This window comes from Calypte anna, chromosome 1 (genome assembly GCF_003957555.1).
Source record: "Calypte anna isolate BGI_N300 chromosome 1, bCalAnn1_v1.p, whole genome shotgun sequence".
NCBI lineage: Eukaryota > Metazoa > Chordata > Aves > Apodiformes > Trochilidae > Calypte > Calypte anna.
Window position 1 is genome coordinate 181681797 of NC_044244.1, and position 20074 is coordinate 181701870.

At 41.7% G+C, this 20074-nt stretch overlaps 1 protein-coding gene across 1 annotated transcript in view; it reads right to left on the minus strand.

The window, feature by feature from the left end:
• Positions 1-11146: 11146 nt before the first annotated feature.
• The window catches only part of LOC115600433 (probable ATP-dependent RNA helicase DDX10), a 68141-nt gene continuing 59213 nt past the window's right edge, over positions 11147-20074 (minus strand). The window contains exon 5 of the mRNA XM_030469080.1: positions 11147-11767. Coding sequence (XP_030324940.1) covers positions 11566-11767 — 202 coding nt within the window. The 3' untranslated portion in view covers positions 11147-11565. The remainder of the gene's footprint in view (positions 11768-20074) is intronic.

The window sequence follows — 20074 nt, forward strand, 5'->3', positions numbered from 1 at the left end:
GAGATTCAAGAAAAAAAAAATTCTATTTGCCCTCAATCCCTCTGTTTTATCATATTTCTGATGGCAGAGTGGCTATTAATGTTCACTTCTTTAGAAGTCCCATGTATTTCATGGCTATCTCAGCAGCATCTGAAACTCCTTGTAGCCAGGTTTACTGTATTTATATTTCATTCTGCTTCCCATTTGGGTCTGTTCCATAACCAGGAGCAACCCAAGGTTTGAGACCTGATGCTGTGGGATGCCTGAGTCCCTGAGCTCTGTCACAAGCAGAGCCAGAACCTTGCTCTCAAAGTGACACCGGCCAGGATGCACAATTAGGAATCAAACAAGAGGTTGTTGTCCATGAAAACATCTCACAGAAATGCTTTTACACAAGAAAGGAAAATCTAGTGAAAAAATCTCTCATCAACCCTAAAAATGGGTCACAAATTAGCGAAGTTGACAGAGGTACAAAATGCTACAAGAGCATCCCAGAGGCTGTTATCACCTGCAGTAAAGCACTTGTCAAACCAGAAGAAAAGCTGAGGCAATGGCAGCTTTCACACAGCTCTTGGGAGAACACATTTGCATTACTGCTCCCAATGAGTGCTCATTAGTGTGAAGTGTTTGAATGTACACTGAGAAGCAGCAGCAAGCTCACAGACAGGGGAATAACACTGCAAACATCATGAACCAGAGGGCTTCAAAGTACTCAAAGCCCAGCACCCACCACAGGGCACCCCTTTCCCAACCTGCCCCTGCTCCCAGATGATGCCAATCTGCTTTGATTTCCAGTCCCCTCATCTCCTGCACTGCAGACACCAGGTTTTTTGCTCATGCTTCACATTAATATACTGAGCAGATAAACCCACAGCTGGTCCAAGCTGACACTGCTCCATTGAGGAGATGCTGGTCAAGTCATGAGCTATGTTTATGGACAAAGAAGGTACAACACAGAAGTCCAGGCAGTCAGGGTTTGTCCCTTTGTAAATCCTTCTAAATGGCCCTTCCTCATGCTACTCCTCAGAGGCTGGAAATAACCCTCTGGAGACACAGCTACTGGTGCCTTGCACATTTCTTCTAGGTGGGGAATGGGCCCAGAAGCAGCCTGCCTGGCTCTGTCTCTTCTGTTTGGCAGAGCCTCTCTTCTGTTTAATAAATAAAATTAAGACCACTGCCAGTGCGGGGATTGTAATGGGTTTTTCATATCTGAGCTCAGGTTTTGCAGATGCAAAATCAGTCCCTTGTCTCATTCCAAGAGTTTCTGCATCCTTATCTTGCCAGCCACCAACTTCAGTGACAAACTTGTTTGCTTCAGGAGAGAAAGCAAAATGAACTTAAGCTTGAGCTCTGGGGCTCAATTTGATGCTAATGAATCCTGCTATTGCCTACAGTAGCTCCAGAACGAGGTCCTGCTTTGAATACTTTCAGACCATGATCAAATCTGTTTCATAGACAAAGGAGCTTTCTGTTTAATCTCCGGAAAATAGGGCACCTTTGAACAGCATCTCATTTTTAACATTACAATGAATTACAGCCCCTTCGTGACTCTATGTAATTACTTCTGCAGTTGAATTGCACATGTATCAAGTGCAAATTCCTGAAAGAGTATCAGAGGCAGAAGGTGTTTAAACAGTACAGGCTAGTAAAATTCACCAGTCACCTTCACAGTTTCATTTCCACACATCCAGTTGTGGACAAAGTGTGCCAGAAAACAGCCAAGTGCTTTTCCCTCCTTTAAAAATCATTTCTCCACCAGACTCAGAAAATGCCTTTGCAAGGCCATCGATGAAGTGATGAGAAAGCAGCCAGTGGTGCCCCTGCTAATTTACAGATTTATTTTTGACAGTGGCTGATTACTGCTGAATTTTTGCAAAGCTAGAAGAAACTTCAAAGCATTTCAGCACACAGCCAGACCTGAGCACACTTACCTCCTAATGCATCAATTTTCACAGCACACAGTTTTCTTTCCAATAGCCCTCATAGAGCCCATCACCACCTGGCTGTTGCTACTGCTCAGATCCACACATTAAACAGAGAAGTGTTATTCAAACAGAATTGGTTTTATAAAATAGATTATTCTTTATGAGCCATAGAGAAAAAATTCAAAGTGATCTCGCATGAACAAAAATGCTTTTTCCCATACATCAACCATCACATTTTCTGGGGCAGCACAGAAGCCTTACAGAGGGGGGTGAAATGCTGCAGCCCAATCTTGCCCAGTGCCCGACTCATGCACCATTTGCCTCACCAAAGTGGCCTTTGGGCCCCTCCAGACTGGGCTCCTTTATGCTGTAAGCAGCCTGACAAACCTCCTCCCTACACACCTTGTGCTCTTGAAGGCCAGGAAGACAGAGCACTTACCAGGTAGGTTTGCAGCCAGGGCAGCCTTAATAGCCCTGTGCAAAGTTCCACCAGTGGTTGGTTTCTCCTGGCTTTTCATCTCTGAGGTTACTGCCCATGGATGAACAACCTGCACTGGAAGGGGACAGACTACCACCACAGCTATAACAGCCTTAAATGCACATGATCCTCTCATGCCCAAGTGCTGGGTCTTCTGAGGGCACAGTCTCCAACAAGATCAGCTGCTTGGAGGAGAAAAAGAATAAAGGAGACAACCCCAGCAACTCCTTTTCCAAATGCAGTGGGGGACTGGGTGCCACAATTATGCTCTACCACTGCTGAAAAGTAGTGGTAGCTTCCTCCTTTCAAGATGGAAAAGGGCTCAGGGAAAGAGAGAAATGGGTAAGAATCCATTGGCAAACCCGCAAAGTTGGGAGAAACTGGGAATTTTGAAAGACCAAAGCCAATGTGCATTATTGCTCTAGACTGGAGGTTACCCCATCCATCATCCCAGTTCACCACAGCATCAGAATGTGCTCAGGGCTCCTCCTCACGAGGTCACCAGTGAATTGTGCATCTTTTCCCTCTCTCCCAGGCTGGGGAATCCAGCTCTCCCCATCCCTCTCCTGCCTCATACAGAAGCTCTCTGTGTTCACAGCCTCTTTTTCTTGGCTGGGCTCGCTCTCCAATACACAAGGTGACATCAGGAGCTGAAATCCTTCTCTCCCACACATCCAGGCCTCCCCATCATTGCTGACACAACCAAACCACTGCCCAGAAAACAAAAGTGGTTCCCCAAAGCTTCCCCTGAGACAGCCTCACTGGTAGTTTTTCACAACACTTTGGCTCAATATAAGCTCTTGAACCCAACTCCATGCAGTAAGTGCTGCTCAACATGAGAACGGGTGACAGGTCACAAGCTGGGGGAAAATATCACTGGAGCTGGAGTCAAAAGTAAGGTTTTTTTCAGAAATATGAGCCCTGAGGCCACTTCCAGTCTTAAATCATCAGGAATTTAATTGCTAACCTTGAGGCACAGAAAATGCCAAACATTTCAAAGAGTTGACCTGTGACTTTCAGATGCTTCAAGCAGTACTTAAAGCACTAACATGGGTACAGAGAGAGGTCCTCTCCCAGCCTGCTGTTTCCAAATGAGGGTAGGGGGTTGATGCCAGCAGTTCTTCAGGACATGATATGAACAAGAGGGAATTAACAGCAGCCTGACCCAAGGCACATAACAAACCTGGTGTTTCCTTCTGGAAAGGATGGCAGAGGCACTGGTAGGATTTGCACCTAGAAGTCTGAGACCCAGGTTCTCTTCCCAGCTCCACCACTGGCTCCTTCTTCCCCTGAGCTCAACAAACTGCTGATAAAATGAGTGTAACAGGGTGCAAACCAGGATCCTTAAAACCCTCTGCAGAAACAGTTTCATGAGCCACAGCTGAGTCCCAGACTGGCAAATTGGCAGCTGAAACACCTATTTTTAATTGAAATGATTCATGCTAGACAGATTTTCATTATTGTTCGTACATAATAGTAAAATTGCTCTTCATAGGGTAATCACCCATTAATCTGATGAAGATCATGGTTTCCTTAATGATGAGGCAACTCAATGAAACATTTTCAGTAAAGTGAAAAATTTCTCCACTCTCTCCAAGTTGATCATTGCTCATTTCTGTTCACTGTAATCTTTCTTACACTATGCATAACAACAGCCTCTTAAGAACTCACATCATTTTCTCTGCTCTTGTCCAGAAGGCTCAGTGTCTGTGTAGGGCACCACTTCTCCAGAGAGCTCCTGTTGCACCACAGATGAGCTCTGGGGTGACAAAATAAACATCAGGTCCACAAGAGCTGCCTGGACAGAGGTTCTGACCTTAAACTACACAAGGACCAACAAGGGGAATGTTTGCTCCTGCTAAAAGGAGAGTGCATGACCCAGTCCCTGAGGCAGCAACCCCACATTTCAGAAAAGTTCACCCTAACAGAGGTGTACATGCACAAGAGCACTGCCAGAGGTTTGCAGCATTGTCCTCTGCCCAGCACAGCCCCAGTTGTCCTCAGAGGGACTTCTCAGGCCAGCTTCAAGGCTGCACTTGGAGAGGGACAGGGCAATCAATCAAGGAACCAAACCAAGAGGCCAAGAGGAGTGAAGACAGTGGGAAATAGATGCTAGAGAGGGGAAATGGTCTGCCCACTGGACCTGATTGCCCAGCAAGCCCATGGATGTCTTCCTGCTGGGAGGTTGTAGCAGGAGATGAGATGTCACAGGAATGAAGTGGGCATTATGGAGATCACTGCAACACATGGCCAGGAACAGACTGGACAACACAAGCTCCCTGCCAGCCCTCAGACTGCTGACAGCATTTTGCTGTTATGCTCCAGAGCAGGCATTGCCTGTCAAATGGGCAGTGATGGCCAATAACACACAGCTGACTGAGAAATGGGGGAGGCAAGGGGCTGAGAGCAAGGGGAGATGTGGTGGTGGTGGTGGTGGTGGGTATTTTAGATTATTTATCAGGCAAGATCAAACACTGAGCTTTGTGTTTCCCTAACAAAACACTCACCACATGATTTTGTGGGGTTACTTGTTCCTGCAGAAGCTGTGGCTCCACTAGCTACACATTCACTGAACACAGACCAGATGCTAACAACACTGCAGAGCTCAAAAGACAAGCTCATATTTTCACTTAGTTGAGAAAAGCTGCCCCTCTTAATGCTTTGTGGCTTGACTGACAGAAAGAAAATTTCTGTGTCTGTGCAGGCAGTCAGGAGTAGATTGGGAAAATGATGAATATTTATAATACAGAGGAGAATATTTAGGTGAGATATTGAATATTACCTACCAGAAATATCAGTGTGAATTGGTTTTAAATGTCTAAGACTTGATATTATCGCAGAGAGAGTAAAATTTTGAACATTCAAAGTAATTTCAAGTAGCTAATGCAATGAAAGAGCTTTTATTAAGTCTTGCAAAACAGCGTGGTTGGCCAATCACACTTGTCAAATGACCAGAGAGGATTTGATGGTCATATTTTGGGAAAAGACCAAACGAGTGGGGTGGCCCTGGCTGCCCTGGCAGCCCAAGGGGACAAGTGCACAGCGACAGTCCAGAGCAGGAAATTGCTGGTGGCCAGGAGAGGGCATCTCACTGCAGCTATCTCTGAAGGGCCTGGCCAGATTTCAGAAAGCAGGAGAGAACTCTGACCACCTCCAACCCCAGTGTCTCACCCCTTCCAGCTTCACTTTACTTGGTGGTTTCTTACTCCTTGTCCTGACAAGGGACAGGGTTGCCAGGGCTTGGTTTTCTTCTGTGCTGTTTGTCCCTGTGCTGACCTCGTGGTGCTGCATTAATGCACATCCCTCCATCATGGGCTTGGGCATCTTCCTCATGTCCCCCACATAGCAGAGAGGTGCTACCATCCAGATCCCACCAAGGTGAGGCTGTGGATGCTGCTGCACAGAGGGGTTTGGGGCAGACTGAAGGTGCCCAAGTCCCCCACTCCCATCCTTCACTTACACCATGTGAAAAAGAGGATAGAAACAAGAACCTCAGATGCTTCCCAAATTCAGTGGGGAAAAGAACAGAGCCTAATGCAGAACTTTACCCTCCCTTGATTTTGTTTAGCAGGTTTCTGAAGGAGAGCTGCTCTTTTAGCCAGGCAATTCTGCATCACTAACAGCTTGGTATTGTTTATGCCAAAATTAGGTGCTGAAGAAGCACACCAGTTTGCAAAAAATGTATCAGCATTCACAAGAAGCAAAAAGATGAAATGAGCTCAATTTGTCTCTAGACAAGGAGCTAGATGAGTGCATTCTTACATATATTTAAGAAATGCAAGCTCTTCATCCTACCCGGCACATTAGATTTCTTATGCTGTCTTTATAAATAGAGGACTGAACAGCTGCATGGGTCAAGTACCAGCTATCCCAGCAGCCACAGGCACAGAGCAGATGCTGGACAGGAGCACAGCCTGAGAGAAGGCAGCAGTGAAGCCTTTCCCTGCACACAGAGCATCCCTTGTGTCCTGATTCCTCCTGATCCCCTTCACCACCTTTCTGCTAGGTGTAAGATTAGGAAAACAAATTTATGGAGGTAAAAAAAGAAAGAAAAAAAGTTGCTAGTGAGGACAGAGACTTAAAAGAAAGCTCCTGGCCCAGCCCCTGACAGCTGCCATCCTCCTGTCACCTTGTCACTATCTTGAGCTGCAGCTCACAATATTGTTTGGGATGATACCAAATCATTTACTGAATTCCCAGCATTTCTCTGCCTTCTCTGTACCTACTAATGACCTTCTCAGCCAAAACCAATCAGGATAGGGTTGTGCAGACACTGCATGTGTTTTTAAAAGGAAAAAAACCCCTAAACTATTGGGAAGTTGGTACAGCATTACACAAGGGAATTATTCACAAGGGAGATCAAATCTCCAAGCTGGTTGATCATCCAGTTGGCAAAAATCATCTCCATTTCAAGGGTCCTTCTGGCACCATCTTCAGCGGAATCAGGAGAGAGTCCTCAAAGCACTGTTTTGCTCAGCTCTTGGCATCCAATTGGTCTTATTCCTGTGACCATCCTTCTACATGCATAGATCACTGCTACTGAAGTGCCATAACTGCATACAAAACTTCCTTTGAACACCTTACCTACATACAGAAGACTGTCCCGTGCAACCACTTCTGCAGAAGCCATTTCTGTTGACACTTTACAAATATTTTTACTGCACAGAATGGACTAAGCAGGTCTCTGGGATAGAGGTGTACAAACTGGACTGACCACAGCAGGAGTTGCCTTTGGGAAAATTTCTAGCACTGTCCAGAATTTGCATTTGGAGTCAAATACTGAATTGTGAAGGTTCAGCCAAACATCCTATTTCAAGTCGGCCCAAAAGCTCCAGCCACTGCCTCCCCTCATCACCACGGAGCATGGCCTGGGGGTGCCTGGGCCACCCAAGGAACAAATCACTTAACGTGCCAGGTGTGTAAACAGGCACAGCCCTGACACCCAAATGGGTGATCATGCTCATCTTATAACTTAAGCCCCTTAACTCGTGTCACCTTAGCCAGCAATTGCTTCCTGAAGGGTGTTAGAGGTTTTATAAAACCTCTTGTAGCACTTAGAAAAGAAGCTACCTGTGGGAGAGCAGGGTAAGGTTGAGGTTGTGGGCACTGTGCCCATCTGCCCAGGGCTGGAAGCTGGGGCAGATCTCACCCTGGCCCAAGTGTGGGTGAGGCACCCTTGCCCACCCATGAGCAACCCTTCTATTGACAATTCAGGGCATCAATACAATCTCATCAGCAAGTTTCTAAGGGCAACTGAGCATGAACTGGCATAGACTCACCTCATTGCTAGGGGAAATGATGCACATTAGTATCTGCTTTAAGGGAACACAGGGTTCTCTTAAAAACAAAAACAAATTCCAGTGTTTTCCACAAAGGAAAACGTGCCTGGTAACATCTCCAAAGAAACAAAAACTGTACTCAGGGCAATGGTATAAAAAACTGTGACCTGCTGAGATGCCATTTGTAAGACATTTGTGGTGATTAACAAGCTTAAAATAATTCCTTAGCTATATTCATTAGCTTCCTCTGACCTTGTGAAATAAAAAAAAGTTGCATTTCAGTATAATAAAACGCAATTGCTGGGAAGGATCAGATGAGTATGGCCATTGAACATGGATGGGAGGAACCATTGCACTTCTTATGTAAGAAGTGCAGCACAATGCATAGATGATGGACTTGCAAAAAAATGAGCCAAATTCCATTCCACCTGAAGTGTGATAAGCTCCAGCACACCAACACAGGCAATAGCAAGGTCAGGTCACAGCCTGTACTTAGACATGGCTTTTTTACCACAACTTAGGTTTAGCATCAGAGGGACAATCTGTACATGAGGGAGAGGACTTCTGTAGCCCCAGAGAGGCCATAGCCAGGAACATTCATTTCCTCCAGGATCCCACATGTGATTAGGAGAAGAATGCTCGTTAGCTTCCTCTTAATGTAGCTGAAATCTCAGCAGAGCTACTTCTCAACTCAAAAGGAATTTAAAAACTGCTCAACAAAGCTAATTTAGTTTAATTAAACTTATCTATATTTTATAGATAAAACACATCTCAGATGATGTGCAAAACGTACAGATAGCATCTACCCAAGAGATTCCACTCCTGGGGAAAACCACAAGCTGATAGCCCAGTGTAATTTAAGCAATCATTTTTACATGACTGAATCTGATGAATCGTTTTCTTTGTGAAAAATGGCTCCTTGCCAGACATGGAACGAAACAGGCAATGTACCAGGCATTCTTGAAACAGACTGACTTATCTCTGCTGATTTAATCATAGCAATACCTCCTAACAGGCCTGAAAAGAATCTTCTTCTGCATTAGGCCTTCTTGACTGACTCATTTGCCTTTGAAGTTCGCAGAACACTTCATTATAAAAGTGTTCACTTGGTATAGGCTAAAGCCTCAACAGTAATTTTTATGATTTACAGAGATGACGGCAATGCAATTTTCTGGCATCTAATTCTACCTTTTAAAGATAAAACTTGCAGATCCTTCTGAAAATAAAACATTAATCTGAAAAGATGAGACTAAATTTGGTAAGGTTTGGCCACATTTTGCTCAAGTTCCCTTTCAACAGACACTGCACAAGAAAGTGTTCCTGTCCTTCAGCTGCCTCTTACCAGCCCTCTGCCTAGCCAGCAAACTGGATGGTGTAAGGATTAATCAGCCAGGAAGGTTATGGCTGGGGCAGTGACCTCCAACATACACCCAGCAACATCCTGAACCACAGAGGCCATTTCTGCTGCAGCAGCAGCCTCCCAGCGCTCAGCATACCTGCTGCAAAGCACACTCAATCTCTCACAAGAAATAAGCATCAATCACGTCAAACTGGAGAACAGCACGATAAGGAAAAATACCCATTTGCAACCTTTACCAAGAGACATTTTCTTCTTGTGTTTTATATCAGTTTTATCATATGTATCTGGGATTACAGCAACCCACAGGGTCACTTCAGTCTCTTCAGATCTTGTACTATTTTTTTTATAGTCTGAATTGAATGTTCTCTACCACAGCTCTCTAGTTTTTAATGTTTTGCTTCAGGCATTTGTCTTTCTTTATGAATCTAGCCAGAGAGCAGGACACACTAGTCAGTGTTTTACCTGGATTCAGACAGTTGCACGAGGAATAAAAATTATTTTTTATTTCTATTCATACAGTATATAAAGGAAAACACTAATTTTAAATATTAAGCAGTAATTTGCAACCACTGGTGTTAGAGCCTAAATTTCTTATGCTCTTCACAGTTTAATGTGCTGCATCAACAAGGCTTTTACAAAGCAAACCCTGAACAGAAATGTCTATGATGCTGAAGCAGAACACTATTTTTGCAATGACACATTTCACGTCTCATGAAAAAGCTGCAAGCTGGACACCTTTAGTAGGTCAGTCTTCAGTTTAGTGTCAGTCTATTTAACCAGATCCTTCTTCATTAACAGATTCATCAGCAACACTATTCCCAAACCACAGTATATTCCAGATCCACTGTGGCACCATGGACTGCACAGCACTGTGCAGCAGCTGCCAAGCAGGTCCCATCGTTCATGTTTAGCTGCTCATGAAACTCGGGTCATTTCTTCTCACTCCACATTGTTGGAAGGAGCATATGGCAGATGTGCTCTGCCTATAAATATTATGTTTTGATGATAACCTGCCTGCTGGCAGAACAACAGAAGCAACATTTGGAGGCAAAAAATTTGCAGTATATTTTCAGTTTTGGGTAACTGAGCTAAAAGATAGCAGGGGGTACAGACAGAGGGAGAAGGGCTTGTACTTAACTGATAAACTTCCGTAACAAAAATGGAAAAGTGATAATAAAATGAGGAATGTTTACCTTAATATGTTCTTCATATAGGTGACAGTAAGACCAAGCAGACACAACTTAATGAGAGAAGATGTACTGTAGGGTTTTGCTGAGAGGAAGCAGCCAGGCATTTGTCCCTACTCAAAGTTTTACTCTCTTATTTTGCAGTGTAAACTTCACTAAGACACAACTGACACTGCTGAAAACTGACAACCTTCACTTTACATCCTGCCTGTTTGCTGTCAAAAAAGTTGTGCCAGCAAACAAAACACCAGATCTTCCTTCTCTCCTTTGTTTCCTCGTGCAGCAGCCTTCCCTTTGCCCTCTGCACCCTTCTGCAGATGTGTAAAACTCTGCAGTTTTCATCAGTCTCCACGCTGCCTGTAAGGGCTTCCCATGTGTTTGTCTGAACAGTGTGCCAGTATTCTTGAGGGGTATTCGAAAAGGCAAGCAAGAATTCAGCTCAGAGCTGGCATCTGGATGCAAGCAAGAGAAGAAAATCTACTTGGGTAGTAGATTTTCCTTCCCCAGGAAAGGCTCCACACAGCAGGTCTCTTGCAGCCACTCATCAAAGTACAGCAGTTATGGGCAAATGCCCAAAATCTCCAACAACCATGGAAATACACTCTACAATACATTAATTTTCTTCATTAAATTTGATCCTAAAAAACCCACAAAGTAGCTCAATTGCAGTTGTAATTCTGCCACAAAATCTACCTTTTAACACATTTCATCAGGCAGTGCTGTACCTTGCTGTGGCATCGCTGCATTCTCATTCACTTAGGATTCAAATGCAAGAGTCAAAAGTTTTATCTAAAAGTGAATTTCTGAATTGCCTAATGCCAGTGACAGAATCATAATAGAAACTATAAATGGAGGACACACAAATGCTTTTCTTAACAAAGCTGAGACATAAAAAGGCTTCAGAATTTTTTATTACAATACTTGTAAAATATGTGCATGATACACAGGAGGAAAAATGCATTTTATTTTTAAGTGATGTGATTTGTGCTGCAAACAGTATTTCTTCAGTAATAATTTTAGTATATGTTTATATCCTTAAATAAAAAAACTAACTCAGTCAAGAAAGGAGAATCTTGTTCTTAATTTTAAACTTGCTTAATATAAAAATAAATTGCTTCAGAAATCGGAGGTTTAAAATTATGAATGTGTTACTGCAGAATGACACCTGGGGATGTGGTTATAAATCAAATTAGATATTGTCTATAATCTATGAGCCAATCTAAGGCGATCCCACTGTAAATGGAACTCATTTATTTATGTCCACTGGTACCCAGCTGCCCCGATGCCAGATTCATTTTGTACAGACAACTGACAAAATTGTAAAGCTGTCCCAGAAATGAAACCAGCAGAAAAATAATTAGCTGTGACTGTTGAGCAGACGTAGTACAAGCTCTTCATCCTCTGCCAGAGAAAGCCCAGTATCTAATGGCAAATAGGAGTCCTCCTCCTCCTCCTCCTCCTCAGTGAATTTCACCTTCTTTCTTTTCAGTGGCATTTCTTCAGCTGCAGTACTGTTGCTGTAGCTTCTTTTCTTTCTTCCACTTTTCTCCTCAAGTTCACTGCAGAAATAAATCAATTTGTCTTTTTTTAACAACACTGGTGATCAATATCATCATGTCATCAAACAATTTTATACAAGGCAAATGTATGTCAAGATATGAGCAAACAAAGCAACAGTTCAGAAGGGTGAAACAATAGAAGCCAAGGAACTCTGAATGTTTAAATGAGAACTGCCCTCAGGCTGAGGTGCTTGTGGATGTTCTGCTGTCTTAACTGATTACAGCATATCAGGATACTGCTATCAGTCTTATCTAATATTTGATGCCTTACAGAGTGACAGACAACGTGAAAAAAATGATTTAGTGATGTGACACTGGACCTTCACACGCATTCAAGATTTTGTCTAAAATAAGTATGTGACAAAAATAAAAATAGAAGAACTGTAATTTCATTGTGAATCCTACCCTTAATACAGTTTTGATTTGGATCCATTTAATTCAAAACACTTCCTCCTTCTTTCAGCAGCTCTCCTTAGAAGCTGGTAAACACCTTTTTGCCATGAGAGGAAGAGATAAACCCAAACCCACTTATTTTCCCTGGTGAATTCCTATTTTTTCTGCTGCTTTTCTTAAGACTTGAGTGAATTGCCTTTTGCGGTCCTCAATCTGGATAAAATAGCTGTTTTAACACTTGGTAACTGTTTTGATGCTTTGACTGCATGACAGCAACAGGAAGAAAGCCCAAGCTTTTCTGTATCGTCATGTGTTTTTTGTCCATAACATAGGAAAATTACTATAAATATCTTATGTAAGATTAAAATAATATAATCTAAAGAAATCTATTCTAAGGTATAATATCTATGTGCCCGGTTATAGAGAGATGACTGACCTCTGCTGTAAGGTAGATTTCATATTTTTAAAAAAAGGCAGCAAAAAAATGAAAAGAATGCAGCCTCTCACACCCCAAACCATTCTCTCCAAACAAAATGGCATTCCCAGTTTTTGATCTTTGTATTTTAAAGAATATAACAAAAATAAAAGTGGAACTTTAAAACCTGAGTTTAGGCTTTTCAAAAACAGATAAATTCATATTTTCAATTAAAATCTGGCAAAAATATACCCAGATAATGCAATTTACATTTAAATGGTCTTACTTTTTTTGTCATTGTTTAAGTAAATACAATGTCTACAAAGTGTTTCATTCATAAATGCTTTTTGGAGAAATAACACGTGGAAGCAGCAGTTATAACAAGCAGTCAGACTGGGGAATACTGTCCTTTGAACCATCACAGTCCAAGAACCCAAAGCCCAATTCCAACCACCTTCAGCTGCCAACCTTGTTTTTCCCTTAGTAGGACCAGTTGCTGGTCTGTGAAACACTGGTTTCCCCACTCACTAGAAACCAGCCTAACCCAAACAGTATCCCCAAACCTTGGCAGTTTTCAGGAAGTTCCCAAATCCTCTAGGGGAGGGATTGGCAGCACAATGCTTCCTCATCTTGTTGCTCATACACTGTGCTTTCTGGCTGCCCCTCCATCCAGATGAAGAAGTAAGAGAAGATCTGATGGCCTGGCACTGGATCCCACCTTCCATGGGAGAACAGTGCCAGCTCCTGCCTGCTTATTACAGCACAGAGAGAGGAAGGAAAGAAATCCTATGAGAAACACCTTGCATTCCCACAAATTAAAACAAGCATAATACCCTAACCTTTATATTGTCCTCCCCTGCCTAGCCAAAACACACTACCTAACATAACCTGGCCTAGTGAGAGATGTCTCTGCCCATGGTAGCAGGGCTGGACTAAATAAATGATCTTTAAAGGCCCCTTCCAACACAAACCATTGCAGCAAACACTTCTAAAACTGGAACATTTCAAAGGTTATAGCACCTTTGCCCACTGTGAACTGTCACTTGCATGGGGGTGGCTTTTCAGTGCTTACTATCACTGTTTATTTTATACTTTTTCAGGGGAGAAATCTCTCTAGTGCTTAAGCTGAAACTATACTGGAAGTGAATGGAAATGCTGTAAAGCTGTAAGGCTTCTTGCTTTTTCAGGTGACCGGTGTGGGCTTTGTCTAGAGTTTCACGGTGTTTGCTTTGCTCAGGACAGAGTATTGGGTTCACTTTCAAAGGCTAAGGCTGAAGCCTCATTAAGTAAAAGCATTCTAGCTTGTTAGCAAAAGAGACAATTATTCCAACCTTTCAACAGACTCTAAATCCCAATATTCATTCATAACTGACTAATGATTCATCCATGACATCAGTTTGAAACATCTTAACAATTAAGTCAATGCAGAAATCTCATGAGTTATAAAACAGCAGACATTAAATACAAAAAATTATATTAATTTTTGGAGTTCAGAGGCCCACTGGCCTAGATGTCTGCAAAGTATTCCATTTAAATACAAAACACACTCAGAAGAAATTGTGAGATTTCTAATTTTTTTACACAAACAAAAGCACATCAAGACAATTACGATTAATTTTCATTATAAGTTTTATGGGAAGATTATGCTGAGTCAAGCTGTTTCTTATTATTACTGATGGATCATGGTGCTCAATTAGTACTACTTACTAGCAATGTATCTAGACATCAGCAGTGTATTTTCACACTAAGTTGACCCCAACTGGGCTGTAAGCTGGAGAGGTGAAGAGGGAGGAATGTATAACATAGGAAGCAGCAGCAGCAAAGTCATCAAGCAATGAAAAGAGCTAAAGACTTGAGTTTTACTGATGCACAGTAGGTAGAAGCAGAACAATATTGGATAAAGGAAACTTAGGAAGGAAAGCTTAGAGTCACTTGGAACGTGATATTTAGATGTTTATAATTTTGAGGTGCATTGAGAGGACCAACATGACCTGTCCAAAGAATGGTTTGGGTTGGAAGGGATCTTAAGAGATCAGCTAGTCTGAACCCCAACCTCTTCCCGCAGGATGGGTTTTTATGAGCAGTGGTATGGCTGGTGTGGTGAGGTGCTGTACAACTCTGGAAGAGCAGTCACAGATGCAGCTTTTACAAAGGGTAAAAGTGGTAATTTTAGAAGGAAGCTGGAAAATCACCAGGAGACCTGTCTGGCATCGTAATGCCAATGGGTATCCCCATGCTCCATCTGAGTGTTTCTCCTGTTTGGACAGAGAGGTCTTTGAAGAAGATGCAATGGGTATAATTCAGTGGTGCACATGTAAAAGGCCAGCTACATGGCCAATAAGACTTCTGTACTTATTGCCAGATGTATTCCCCCTCGGTCTCCAGTGACTGAAGGCCTGCCAGCCCACTCTGCAGAGCCCATCTTTTTATCATTGGTCACTTCCCATGGACATAAATGGCCCTTATTCCTCACAAACTGATACACTACCATCTGGAGCCCATAAATAGGGAAAAAAGAGAAATTTTTTAAAAATTAATTTATAATAAGGGGAACTATTTTCTAAAAGAACAATGCAGTTAGAAAGCAACCCCACAATTCAGATCCAAACCAAAGCCAGCGTCACATAGTCTTTTATTTATAGCACTTAGAAAGCAGCATGTGCAGCTGGATTACAATTCCTTCCTTTTACCATCTGGTGCAATTTAGCTTTTCAGCCACCTGAACAACCCTCATGGCCTGATGGAAGGATTTACTGGGATGGGACGTGTTTATACAGGTGAGGAGGTACTAACAAACAAACCATCAACAAGCACAGGAGTTTCTGTGGTCACTGTTGGCACAGCTGTAATAACAAAGGAAGGTACTATCATTTGATAGGTAATGTTTATTACTCAAACACTAAAGCAAGGTTTATGAATCCTGTCCCTTAAATAAATGCCAGCATATATGAATGGCACATGGGAAACAGATCTATGACTGTGACACACCAAGAAACTCTCTTAAATTAAGTACAAAAAAAATTATCTCACAAGTGCATTTTGAGATGACACCATGAAAAAATAGGAAAATTTTAATTGTTAGTATTGAACCTGCTTCTGAGCTTCAAGGTATGTCTTGGCAAGCTGTAACATTTCAATTTCAAGTGCTCAAGAGTCAACCATCTGAAATGTGGTGCCACAAAGCCAAGTTGCTGTTGTTTAAACAACATGGTACTGTGAGATCTGTAGACAGGATGTTTTAGTTAACATTTCTCAGAGCTTGCTTTAGAGACCAGGTTTGCCAGCACTGGTCTGGAAACAAACTGTCCTTGCCACAGAACTGCAAACCATGAGTCAAGTTTCTAGGCTGTACTATGCTGCACACAAGCTCTTTCCCAAAGAAATCTAGAGGAGCAATGGATGCATCTTCTAATAAAATACAGTTCAGAAAAGTTGGGAATAATTTATCCCATAAATATTGGCATCTGGCTAATCAAACATGCTGTGCCACAAACCTTTTCTCACATAATAAATTTTAATTCACAAGGCCATGGCAGCAATCCTAATGAAGATTAATTACTGCAGTCCCTTCCATAAAGCCCAGTGCACCTTCTTTCTTACTTGCTTTCAGAATGCTACAGAACACAGCAATTGTAATGAAAATATATCTTGTTATGTTATTTCCCTTACTGGCCATTCCACTGAGGTAAATCAAAACAGTTCTAAAACTAGATTTATAAAAAACAGTAGCAGGAAAGGGATGAATAATCTACTCGCAATGAAATACCAGAAGTACCAGAAGTACTAAATGGAATAGACAAGTCTGTCTTGGAGCTGAAGTACCATTATCTATCTGTAAGAAGTTAAAAAAATATTTAAATGGCAGCAAGACCAGCAGGAGAGTATTCTTAATATTTCCTATGATTGCATTGGAAACATATAGAAGATTTGACAGGAGAAAGCCTTCAAACCAACCATCAACATGTTTCTGCTCTGAGGTCACCTTTACTTTCTAAAGACTCTACCACACAAGTGGCAGTGGATCTGAATTTCATGTCTGGAGCTGCAGCAGGACTTTCCTTTTGCAGATATTGCTAATTAAAAAGGACCAGAACCTGATCCAGATCACTGGTGTTTCTGTTTTGTTTATCTGGGCTAAGCAATTTGAGCTTATCTTAATGCATCAGTCTGAAAACTGAAATAATTCAGGGGTTAATTCTCATATGGATCAAGTATTTCTGCTCTGGGTTGAAACCCCAGCTTGAGGTGGCCATGACTTCAATGGAACCATTTTGATTTTGGAGGTACTGCCAACCACCTACCTGACCCCTGTGTTCATTCATTCCTCCTCAGCTTCATCTGACACTGACATTCTTCAAACCTGTTCCCCTCGTTTTCTTTTTCTGTGTGACCACTGCCATCCTACAGTTGTTGATAGTTAAATTACCAAATTTCACTAGGAAATTCTACCTTCAGGTCCATTTCATATAGTGAGCTAAAACACAACTATTACAAAGACTCCCATGGAATAAGAACACCACGTCTCTACCAACAGCAATATAATGCTTCCTTGCCCAATTTCACAGTAAAACAGCATGACCAAGCCCTTAAACTGAGACCTTTTACAATGTCTGCCTTATAGTGCTTTTCTGGCCATCTAAACATGAAGTTCTGGCCTTCACAAAGTCATTGATGTGATTTGAATAATACAGGCTTGAGGGAGCACCACAATTTGCAGATGAATCATCTCAAAAGACAATGTAATGTCAACAGAATCAAGAATCACATAAAACTTCACAGGTCAACATAAGCATCCTGCTATAAGAAGGAGGTATAAGTAACTGCAACGTCTCCATAATTTTCATAAAGGAGATACACATCCAACCAGCACAAGCACTCCTGTCAACTGGTGACTAACCATAAAATCACACACACACACAAAAAACCAAAAAACAAACAAACAAACAAAAAAAAACGGTACCAGAACTAAGATATTTCTCCTTTCCCCTCATGTCCAAGATCTTTTCCATGCTTATCTAAGAGTTACTATGGTCAGTCACACCTATTAAGGATTTAAAGAAGGTAACGATGAGGCCAATCATTGCTTTGTTCCTCCTCAACATTTTAATTTAAAGAGGTTGAGGGATTAGAAATATCAAAAATGTAATTTGGCTGCCAAATGAATATTTAAGAAATCCAGCTGCTTTTCTTCCAGCTTACTCGATACACTTAAATTTTTCACCTCATTACACTGATAGCCTTAAACCAGATATGATGAATGTTGCTAGATATACAAAAATTAATCTCATATTACATGCCTAAAGTCATTAATTGCTCTGCTCGTAGAGCTATGGCTGGAAGGGCATTTTTTTCAAAGGCAAATTTAACTTATAATTTTTATAGCTCCTCCAAATAAAAAAATAATACTTGGTGTGTAAGAAGATTAACTATGTTTTTGATGTCTTAAACTATGGACAGATGGCCTGTTTTTAAAGACTGATGAAGAAAGACACCCTAGTTCTTGCAAAATTTATTTGAATTATCCCTTTTAGAAGCATTTTACCCCCTGCAAGTAGTAACTAGGGTAGCTCAACCTATTTCTATTTTAATTCAAGATTTTGATCAAATACCTCTGAATTCTGGACACATAAAACAGAATTACGTTGTATTTTCTGATTTCAAAGCCCATTTTCACTGTGTGCTACTCCGAGCTCATTTGGTTTTGTTAAAATCATTAGGTCAGTAATTCTCAGTTACAAGAGCAACTCATCATACAGTTCAGTGACAGCTCCAAGAGAGGTGCATGATGCATGAGTGTTGATTTAACAGAAATCCCTCCTTCCCACTTGCAGCAAGATTTCTTGCCTGTTACCTTTTTTATTCTTCTTGATGCACAAGATCCCCATCATCCTCCTTTCAAGCATACATTCCCTCCACCTCTTTCCTTCCTCATGCAAAATCAATACCAGCTCTCCATGGCCTTATCCTCACTACCAGCCTCTTCAGCTACCACTTTCCTTTATCCATAGGCTTAAAGGTCATTCCAATTCTCTTGTTTTTCTTGATTTCCTCTTTTTTCAGCCCTAAAATAATTTCTTGTGCTGCATCTTCCTCTTTCAGTTGTGCCTCACTTTCACAGAAGCCTCCTAAGGATTACTCAGAGCACCTCACTGAGCCCAAAAGCTGAATTCAGAAATAAAGAACAAACCACTTCATTTTCCCCCCCCCCCACACCTAGAAGAAATGTGGTTTCATCAACACTGCCCACTGAATGTGGCAGGGTTGGTACCATCTAAAGTCTCAGTAGTTGTGGATAATCATGTCCCAGAACTTAAGCTTGCACCCTAGCCAAATCCATTTAACCTGTGAAGACACAACTGATGTTCCCTAGGCATTCCCAAGCCAGCACATGATGAACCACCACATGCTGCACCCCTGGAGCCATCAGCTGTTCTTAATTCTGACTCACTCTTTTCAGGCACTCCTAGAAATGAAATTTTGTCCTGGACCCTGCCATCTTCCAAATCCATCAGTACGTTGTCATCCACTGCTCTTGCCCTCATGATATCCTATAGTTCTTCACTCTCTCTCAGTTCTTCCTTTTGTGTACCTGCCCTGGTTGTTCTCACCACTAACTTCGATTTAATCACTATCCTTAGCAATGACTGATAAATCCACTCCTGGCCTGTCCCCAGCTCTAAGATAACAATATAACAGCATTTTTCCTATCTACTTCTGGAAATTGCTGCTGATAATACATTCAAAATTGTGGTCTTTGATGTTGCAGGTTTATCTGTAGTGCTTGTCCCATTGGACAAGAGTCACAACTGAGGTGGTCTCTTCCAGACAGCTCTGAGTGACAGATCTACCTGTTTGAAAGTGCTCTTGGAGTCCTTGTTAACTCCCACTCAATTTAAATGCTGGAAAAGGCCTGAAACAATTTGACTCACTTTAAGTCCTCCTGTCTTCTTAGTAAAGGCTGAAAACATCTACTATCTACTGCTCCATTCCTCCAGCAAACACACACAAAACTGAAAAGCAGGAAAGTATTCAGTCTGATTGGGTAAAGATAGAAAAGGTCACACTGGATGGGGCTTTGAGCAACCTGATCTTGCAGGTGGTGTCCCTGCCAATGGAGCAGGGTTGGAATAGATGATCTTTAGGGTCTCTTCCAACCCAAACCATCCTATGATTCTACAAAAAATGAACTCAAACCTTTAAAAATGCCTCTAGAGGAATTGGTCATCAACTACACTGTCAAACATTTAGAAGATACTAAATCCATATATTGTATTAAATTATGATATAAAACGTGATATATTTGATGTGCCTTGGCATTCTAAAGTCATCTCCAAACACAGTCCAAACAACATAATTGAAGTACACTGAGTATATTTAAACTTGACAAACAGTAATATATAGCAGAAAGAAATTTCTATCTCGGCTCTCGCTATATATATCTGTACAGTGTATTTTTTGTGCTCAGTTACCCTCTTCAGTCCAAATTACTTTCAAGACTA